This window comes from Somniosus microcephalus, chromosome 8, assembly GCF_052327205.1.
Source record: "Somniosus microcephalus isolate GS21.2 chromosome 8, FLI_Smic_1.0, whole genome shotgun sequence".
NCBI lineage: Eukaryota > Metazoa > Chordata > Chondrichthyes > Squaliformes > Somniosidae > Somniosus > Somniosus microcephalus.
This window is the reverse complement of record NC_140994.1, coordinates 60,974,052-60,984,252: the sequence shown is the minus strand read 5'-3', so window position 1 is coordinate 60,984,252 and position 10,201 is coordinate 60,974,052. Positions and strand designations below refer to the sequence as shown.

Sequence of the window (10,201 nt, the reverse complement as noted above, 5' to 3'; positions counted from 1 at the left end):
ATTTGAAAATCATATCAAAGGCTTCCCATAATTTGACTAGAAATTATAAGGGACTAATTTTTTATTGCATGCTATTTTCTAAAATTATACTTTCTTATCCAGAAGAACGAATCTAATCCAGCCAATTACTCTATCATCAATAAAATAATTGAAGGAATCATCAAAAGTGCCATCAAGCAACACCTACTCGCCAGTGAACTACTCACGGATGCTCACTTCAGGTTCCACCAGAACCACTTGGCTCTGGATGTCATCATAACCTTGATCCAGATATGGACAAAATAACAATGCCACAGAAGCAAGAATAACTGCCATTGACATCAAGATAGCATTCGACCAGTAAGGCACTAAGGAGCCCTAGCAAAACTGTGGTCAATAGGGGTCAGATAGAAAACGCTCCAGTGGCCAGTATCATACCTGACACTAAGGAAAACGGTTGTGGTTGTTAGCCCTGTTTGCCAGGACATTACCGCATGAATTCCTCAGGGCAACGACCTTACTCAAACCATCTTCAGTTGCTTTATCAATGATCTTCCTTCTATTATAAAGACAGGACTGGGACTATTCAGATGATTTCAGTGTTAAGCTCCATTCACAACTCTGATAATGAATCAGCCTGTGTCAACCTACAGCATGACCTGGACAACATCCAGGCTTGGCCGACAAGGGATAGGTAACAGTCATACCACATAAATGCCAGGCAATAGTCATCTCTGATAAGAAAAGGCCCACCCACCTCTTCCTGACTGTTAATGGCATTACCATCACCGCGTTCCCTACCCATCAAAATCTTTTATTTTGGGTGTGAGTAGGGGGGGGTTGGTGGGGTGGAGGGTAGTGCCACCATTGACCAGAAGCTTAACTGGGCCACCCATATTTCCTTTAAGTCTACATGATCGGGTACAGGCTGGGTACTGTGACAAGTGCTTCATCTCCCGCATCTCAAAGCCTCTCCACCATCTACAAATGTAGAATTAGAAGTGCAATGGAATACTCACCACTCACCTGGATGGATGCAGCCACAATATTCAGGAAGTTCAACCTCCTCTGAGTTACTTTCTGTTTTAGTCATCATTCTACTGACTTTGTTGGTTACTGCTCGGCATTGGTTGGACATTTTGAGTATTGAGTCGACTAAGACTACGAGGTCTCTTTCCACTTCAACCTTAGCTACTTCAACACCATTCATGCAGTACTTAAGTCACCTATTTTTCCTTCCTATGTGCAATACTTTGGTTTTTCTGCATTAAATTTCATCTGCTATTGTTCAGCCCACTTATATATTTGGTCCAGCTCATTCTGTAATTTCTAAGCTGCCAATTCCAGTGCCTCTCCCAGTTTGGTATATTCTGCAAATCATTTTGCATTGAGTTTCTAGATCCAGATCATTTATGCAAATTAATAGTGGTGGGTCCGGTACCGAGCGGAGGCATCTCACTCATGCCTTAACTCATTTAACGATTGCTCATTAGTTTCTACTCTTCAGCCAGTTTCTTAGCAATTCCCTGGGTTTACCCCAAAATCGCCAGTTTTCAATTTAACCAATAGCATTTGGTGTGAAACTTTAGAATCACAGCACAGGAGGCAGCTTTTTGGCCCCTTATGCCTGTGTTGGCTCTTTGAAAGAGCTGTCCACTTCAGTCCCACAACTCAGCTTTTTCCCCATTGCCCTTCCCTTCAAGTACATGTCCAATTACCCTTTGAAAGTTTCCATGGAATCCACTGCCACCACTCTTTCAGATAGTGCGTTCCAGATCATAACAACCCCCGAGAGAAAAAATTCTCCTAATTTTCCCTCTAGTTCTTTTGCTAATATTTTAAATCTGTGACCTCTGGTTACTTGCCAGAGGAAAGAGTTTCTCCCTACATACGCAATTAAAGCTCCTCATAAATTTTGAATATCTCCATTAGGTCTTCCCTTAACTCTCTCTGCTCTAAGGAGAACAATCTCTCCATATAACTGAAGTTCCTCATCCCTGGTATCATCCTGTTAAACCTCCTCTGCACCCTCTCCAAGGCCTTGACATCCTTCCTAAAGTCCCAGAATTGTACACAATACTCCAGCTAAGGCCTAACCAGCAATTTGTAAAGCTTTAAGCATGACTTCTTTGTTTTTGTATTCAATGTCCCTATTTACAAAGCCAGGTATCCCATATCAAAAGCCTTTTGGAAGTTAAGGGTACAAATTAGTATACAAAATAAACAAGACAGATCATTTTCAGTCCTCGAAAACATTTTACTCTGCAAGTAGGCATGCCTTGATGCAAAGTACAGTAGATATTAACTGAGTTATCGAAAATCTGAAAATTACCAGTCCAATACAAGATGCAGCAAAAACTTACATTAAAGCTAAGAGACATTTTTCTTTACAAAGTGAACTGATGTGACCTGACCGGTGTTTAACTTGGTCAAATAGCTTATATTTTGTCAAACTATCATTGTGTAATCAATATAGTATAAACCAGAAACAAAAAGTAGTTTAATACAAAATTTTATTTAATACATTTTAGACAACAGCTCTACAAATAAGGAAACAAATGAAAATTAGCAACCACTAATAATTTATACTGCACAGTAATTAATATACAAACTAACCTACTGCTTGCTTGCTGTTGAGCTAACACAAGGAAAAATATAAAAATCTTGCAGTAAAATGCATTACACTACTTAAAAAGGGACAAAATCTTGCACACAAGCGGTAGATCTTCTTAGATCACCTGGCTATCAACAGCACCTCTTGTGGATCGTGCCAAGCCCCACAGGAACATTCCAATGTCTTGGAATAGTTGCCAGACTCCCCTCTCTTTTGTATAAACTATCTCTCCCACCCAAGTCTTTTCTCCCATCTGCATGCTTCAGGCTTTTAAAACCCAAATTCGAGTGTCCTACAAAATGAACCTTGGCCCGCTACCCTGGTTTCTCAATTTAAAAAAAATGAATTCACTTCAATTATTTACCAAGGAAGAATTTCACAAGAAAATTATAATCTTATCTGAATACATGGATTATCTTACGAATTCTTCCCTGAATGAGTTCTACTGGAGCAGCATAATTGCATTGCAAGAGTTGACAGCCACATCCAGCTTTTAGTAGTTATTTATGCCGGAGTATAAATACCATATTTGGTCATGTTTACACTTTAAAAATTATTTACGTCTGTGTTTGTAAGATCGATCAAGCGTCACTAGTAATTGCATTAAGTATTTACCTCTAGGCAAAATCAAGACTTACTGCTATGGTACACGACACATTGCAATGAGTGAAACAATTGAGATGTTAAGTTAAAATTTTCTCCTTGGGAAAGGAAAATCAAACTGTCTAGGTGACAGTGATCCCATTCCTCCTTCTGGATGATTGATGAGGCTCAACCAGTTATGCAGACCTCTTGTGTCCTTCTAAACCCGGAGCTAAATTTCACACCTCAGATCCAGTTTATCACCAAGACTGCCTACTGCCATCTCTGATTTAGTGTCAGCCTCTTCCTACCTCACTCCTACAGATGCTGAAACCTTTATGCACTACTTCATTACTTCCAGATTCAGAATTTCAAAATCCCTTGCATTCTCCACGCTATACAACTCCAGCTTATCCAGAACTAGGCTATCATCCTATCTTGAACTAAATCCCTTTCATCTATCAGCCTTGTTCTCACTAATCTCATTTGGCTCCCCAACACCCAGCAGTTGGACTTCAAAATACCCATCTACAAATTTCTCCATGGTGTTGTCTCATCCTACTCCTACAACCTCATCCAGCCCGAAGTCTCTACTTGTACCCTCTACTCTTCTGACTCTATTCTACTGTGCGTTCACACCTCTCTCCACTCCATCAGTGGCAGAGCACCTTTATCAATGTTGTCTCACAATCAAATTCACTCCCCAAACTCCTGCCGTACTAAATCTCCCCACCTTCAAAACTCTCTTAAAATCTACTCTTCCACCCTGCCTTTGGCCATTTCTCCTAATTCCTTCCTTTTCCTTTTAGAGATTACTAAAGGGTAGAAGGAGGGGGCGAGAGAGTGGGCTCATGTGGAGAAAAACACAGATGCAAACTAGATGGACTGAATGGCATGTTTCTGTGCTGTAACATTATATGATTCTATTCCTGCTCAAGTCTAATCCTCAACTGTGAGGCATTTTATGATGTTAAAAGGACCTATATAAATGAAAGTCGCTGTATTCAAACAAAAATAAGACACACAAAACTGTATATAAACTTTAAGTAACCTGTGAGGTAGAAAACATCAAAAAAGTATTTTTAATATAAATGTCTTTTTTATTTATAATACATTTTGGCCAGTGAAGTCTACAGATCAATAGGCAATACTGTACAATCAATACATGTTCAAACAAGATCATTGATATGGTACTTTATGAACCAATATAACTGCTTTGCTGCTGTTAAAGAAAAACAGCATAAGGAAAGAACAACTTTTTTGGTGGTAGTGGGGTGGGGGAGGAGGAGGAAGAGGTTAGGACCCAGTATAATTCTTTACTTATCCACAATATAATGCACTAAGGGACAATTTATCTTGCATGTTTTCACTAAAGGGTTTCAAAAGTATCCACCACAGAACAAAATGTCCAGGAGATCATGTTTAGGACAAGAAACGACCTCAAAAACTGCTTTTCTTCAGCAAGCTAGTACAAATTTGAATAAATTATGTCAACCAGGAAAAAGCCACCCAATGTTGTATTTGTCCTTAGTGTATATAGAACATAGTGTATTCACTGTACAAAATAAGGGAGAAATTGTTTAGCTAGGGTTTAATAAAAAAGGATGTGTTGCAAAAAAAGTACAATGGACAACTAGTACAATGGACAACTTACAAGTTCTGAAAATAAATTGTAGTCAGCAAAATTTAAAATGCAAGGTTCTGAAAACTATAACATTTGCTGCTTTGCAGAAAGGTTACACTAGTTTTAATACTAATTAAATATTAGGCTGTCAGATCACTATAAAGAAAGTGCTTAAAAAGTAACCAAAGCAAATCACATTCTTGGGTTCAATGATCACTGATAGCATTAGCTGCCAGTTTCTGCCAAGTGAAAGTGCTTTATTTTACTTCTAAAAAAAAGTGTACATTAGTCTGCACCAGCAGCGTACCCACAATACCATATAACAGCACAATTTGATATAACCAATAATGCACAACTGCTAGATAAGAATGATAGCACATTAACCAAGCTGCACTCAGACTCTTCTCATGCCTCCTCTTCTGGAAAATTCAATATCTTGCGGTGGGCCTGGCGCAAATACTGTTGCTGCTTGAAGTACACTTTAAAAGCCCCTTTGATGGCCACAAAGGCAATGCCACCCTGTTAAATGAATAGAAAAGAATATTTAGTCCACAGTCAAATAGACTCCAATGCTGCAGTACCATGTTCCAAATAGACAGCTATACCACTGCCCCTCCCCTCCATTTCTACTGATTCAGAATTGTTGGGTTAATTATATAGTTGTAATAAAGCCACGATTATGAACTTCAAAACGAAATGTATGTGCAACACTGACACTTTGGCTGACATTTTCAATTAAAATAGAATTTAGCAGGCAATAAGGCTTGCAGGCAGAAAGAATTGATCCAAAGTAAGTTAGACTGAGGTCAAGGAACAAAAAGCTTTGAATCCCTGTGGAATGACCAGAAGACATTAAGATATTGCTAAGCCTTTGTTTTGAAACAAACATTTTAAATACTGAGCCAAATTAATTCTTCATACAGGGTGCAAGGCTGGGATTGGTGCTACATGGCAAATATTCAGTTAACTCACTTGGTGGTTTACTTTTTTGGTGAACCAGAGCCCCATCGTGTATCTTATTTATACAACTAAAAAGAGTATTTTTAGCATTTTGGTGAATTTTATGCTAATCGAAAAGGAAGAATAATCGAAAGGGAAGAATGCCAACATTAGAGAGTGGACTCCCTACCTCACCACCAATCTGACAGTATCAAATAGTCCCAGGTCAGATGGTGCGTGGTGGCCAGATGCTTCCTGTAGCCTGGCCCAACATTGCTTTGTTCCAACAGAAGATCACTACCAACTGCACCATTCTGAATATTCTATTCCCAGCTTCACCCATCTTTCTGTACGGAAAGAGTGAATCTGGCAAATTTAGTACCTATTAGTGCCAGAAGCAGTAGTAGTTTTGGTTTGTGGATTTGTGCCCATGAAGAATAAGGTTGAAACTGCTCAATCTCAATTGACAAAATTCAATCCTTAAAACATTCAAAAGGTTCATATGCATATATAACTCAAGAAGCTATGCAACTAAAAGTCCACAGACCATGTATAATGGATCACTATGGACTTCAACCAATTTAATCTCCTGAAGAAAGTGAATAACCACAGACCAAACATTACAGGAGCAAAAACTATGAATATTCTTCCTACCCTACTCTCCCTAGATAACTGAAAAAAACTTGAGGGTATCAATATAACATTGCAACCTATATTAGTCAATCCTATCCAGCTTCAATCCACAGGTGGCAACGTCATGGTGCCAAGCAGGACACAAAACATTGTGTTTCATTCAGTATTTGAACTTGGTATCGTCTTCAATTCTGTTTGTAACCAGATATTGGTTAACTATTTTTTATTAAGAATGAACTAACACACCATTAACTACTTTTGCTAGAGTCCATTCAACACATCTACTACATGGGAAAATCTAATTTCTAGTTTGTTTGAGGTGCGTTAGTTCTGCAGTTATGCCATTCCGTCATTGTATAGTTCACATTTCTTGGTTACAATTGTCTCTTAAAATTAATTTGGACATTTTAGTCCATCTACACAATCTGTCCACATTCCTTCTACTTACACTAGACATACACCTGGATGCTCAGCTTTGTGTCATCTGCAAATTGTATTACAGAAAGTGCACTTTTCCATATCATTTATGTATAGTGTAAACAGCAAGAAATCTAGAACACCCGCTGTCAAATTCCACTGACCCTGCTCTCTAGACAAAACTTTGTTCGTTTACCACCAACTTATGGTTTAAAATGTCCAAGCCAATTTTCAATCCAGTTTGCTAATTTGCAATTAATTTCATAAGCTTTACTCTTCCTTAAAAGTATGCAGAACATCAAATAATTTCTTAAATCCAAATAAATTTTATCCACCAGGCAGTGCTCAACTGATGCTCTGTTGAAATTGAGTTTTTGTCACTAACATTTTACTGACCTCTACATGCTCTAGATTCCTATAGCAACCTGATCTGTCCAGTCATCAGTGGTGAAAACTGATGTGAAGAATTCATTTCAGAGTTGTCATTTCATGATTCTCCATATTATCCAGCTTATCCCTTAAAGGACTTTTGAACTCGGGCTATAAATAAGTGGAAAATCTAGCCCAACAAGCAGACAATCTGACATAATAAAGACTCACTACGCACTTGGTTGTACATAAAGCAAGGCTTTAATCGACTTGTAACAAAACATGGAGGTCTAGTTAGTAGTCACCAGCTTCCTGTTTCCAGACTGTCTGCCAAGTTGGGCCCACGCCCGAGTATTTATACTCCTTGGGCGGTGCCCTCAGCTGGCCGTTCAGTAGTACTTCCTGAGTTACTTCTTGTAGAAGTTGCGATTTATGACACAATCTATCACTCTATTTCTTAAACATTAGACACATTTTTAGATCCCCATCACTCCCGTCTGGACTCAGTCTTTGTACTGTTCCCCATTTCTTTCAATACACATTTAATTATTTTCTACTGACTTCTGTATGACTCTCAATTCTCACTCATTTTCATTTCCTCATCTCATTAAAAGGATCAAAAAGTAACTGCATTTTGTCAGCGCTGATGCTGTTAACAAATTAATGTTTTCCTTTTTGACTGGGCACTTCGCATTTAATTATACATACACAACCCATAAAAACAGTCCACCTCTTTTTAAGTATGTCAATATTTGAATTAAAACTAAATTTTCAAATTACAGAAATGCCCCAAAAATTGTATTTTATAATTTGACATGGGGCCCATCTCTAGGAGTCAGTGGCATCATAAATAAAATTGTATTCATAAAATAAATAAACCAGGACTGTGTCACTGTTATGGTTAGTGGCAAGGGTATATGCTACCATGGATTGAGCAGTGATATAAAATAACATAGATCCAGAAAATAAAATTGGATCCATGAAGTTATTTTCTTGGTTTACAATCATCCAGACTAAAATAATACTTGCTTCTACCATCATTGTTGCATTAGCAGAATAATTGATGGTAAGCCATAAAATATTGAATTTACCAGAGTCTTGACTGAGTTTACTACACTCTGGACTGGCTGAACTCACTGGTATCTGGAGTGCTCAAGTTTCCTTCAGTCATTGGAGAGAAAATATTGCCACTGAGTAACTTACTGTATGTGCGTACCCATTATATAGAACGAAAGAACTGATTTTTCCGGCCTCAGGACGTCCTAAAGCCCTTAACAGCCAATGTAGTACTTTTAAACTGTAGTCACAGCGTAGGGAAGTGAGGCAGCCAATTTGTGCACAGCAAGGTCCCACAAACAGCAATGAGATAATGACCAAATAATCTGTTTTAGTGATGTTGGTTGAGTGATAAATATTGGCCAATATACCGGGGAGATGTCCCTTGCTCGTCTTCGAATAGTGCCATATGATCTTTTACGTCCACCCAAGAGGGCAGACGTGGCCTCTGTTTAACGTCTCATCCGAAAGACAGCACTTCCGACAGAGCAACATTCCCTCAGTACAGCAGTGAAGTGTCGTCCTAGATTATGTGCTCATGTTTCTGGAGTGGGACTTTGACCTTCTGACTCAGAGGCAAGAGAGCTACCCACTGAGCCAAATATGTATATTTGCACATTTCGGAAAATCCTTTACTATTGCTGTAAATATTAACAACTGAAGTTACTCAACTAGTAAGAATATCTGCAAGAACTCTGAATGTGTTTTAAATGAATTTTTTGCATCTGTGTTCACTATGGAGAAAGACGATGTAGACATAGAAATCGGGCAAGGGGACTGTGACATACTTGAACATATTAGCATCGAGAGGGAGGAGGTACTAGCAGTTTTAGCAGGCCAAAAAGTGGATAAATCCCCAGGCCCGGATGAGATGTATCCCAGGCTGCTGTGTGAGGCAAAGGAGGAGATTGCAGGGGCTCTGACACAAATTTTCAGAACCTCTCTGGCCACAGGGGATGTACCAGAGGACTGGAGAACAGCTAACGTAGTACCATTATTCAAGAAGGGTAGCAGGGATAAACCAGGGAATTACAGGCCAGTGAGCCGAACATCTGTGGTAGGGAAATTATTGGAAAAAATTCTGAGGGACAAAATTAGTCTCCACTTGGAGAGGCAAGGATTAATCGGGGATAGTCAGCATGGCTTCGTCAAGGGTAAATCATGTCTGACCAATCTGATTGAATTTTTCGAGGGGGTGACTAGGTGTGTGGATGAGGGAAATGCTGTGGATGTGGTATACATGGACTTCAGTAAGGCTTTTGACAAAATCCCACATAGGAGACTGGTCAAGAAGGTAAGAGCCCATGGGATCCAGGGTGCCTTGGCACGTTGGATCCTAAACTGGCTGAGTGGCAGGAGGTCAGAGGGTGATGGTCGAAGGTTGCTTTTGTGACTGGAAGCCTGTGTCCAGTGGGGTACCTCAGGGATCGGTGCTGGGTCCCTTGCTGTTTGTGATCTACATAAATGATTTGGATGAGAATGTAAAAGGTATGATCAGTAAGTTCGCAGATGACACGAAAATTGGTGGGGTGGTAAATTGCGAGGAGGAAAGCCTCAGGCTACAGGACGATATAAACGGGTTGGTCAGATGGGCGGAAAAGTGGCAAATGGAATTTAACCCTGAAAAGTGCGAGGTGATGCATTTTGGACGGACAAATAAGGCAAGGGAATACACAATGAGTGGTAGGACCCTAGGAAGTACAGAGGGTCAGAGGGACCTTGGTGTACATGTACATAGATCCCTGAAGGCAGCGGAACAGGTAGATAAGGTGGTTAAAAAGGCATATGGGATACTTGCCTTCATTAGCCGAGGCATAGAATATAAGAGCAGGGAGGTTATGATGGAGCTGTACAAAACGCTGGTAAGGCCACAGCTGGAGTAGTGTGTGCAGTTTTGGTCGCCTCACTATAGGAAGGATGTGATTGCTTTCGAGAGGGTGTAGAGAAGATTCACCAGGATGTTACCTGGGATGGAGTGCCTCAGCTAT

The 10,201-nt window shown here is 39.6% G+C and overlaps 1 protein-coding gene across 2 annotated transcripts in view; it reads right to left on the bottom strand.

The window, feature by feature from the left end:
• Positions 1 to 2,474: 2,474 nt before the first annotated feature.
• Positions 2,475 to 10,201, bottom strand: part of marchf5 (membrane-associated ring finger (C3HC4) 5) — a 103,139-nt gene continuing 95,412 nt past the window's right edge. For both annotated transcript variants that reach the window (XM_085994774.1, XM_085994775.1), the window contains exon 6: positions 2,475 to 5,318. In XM_085994774.1, the coding sequence (XP_085850900.1) occupies positions 5,205 to 5,318 (114 nt within the window). In that variant the 3' untranslated portion in view covers positions 2,475 to 5,204. The remainder of the gene's footprint in view (positions 5,319 to 10,201) is intronic.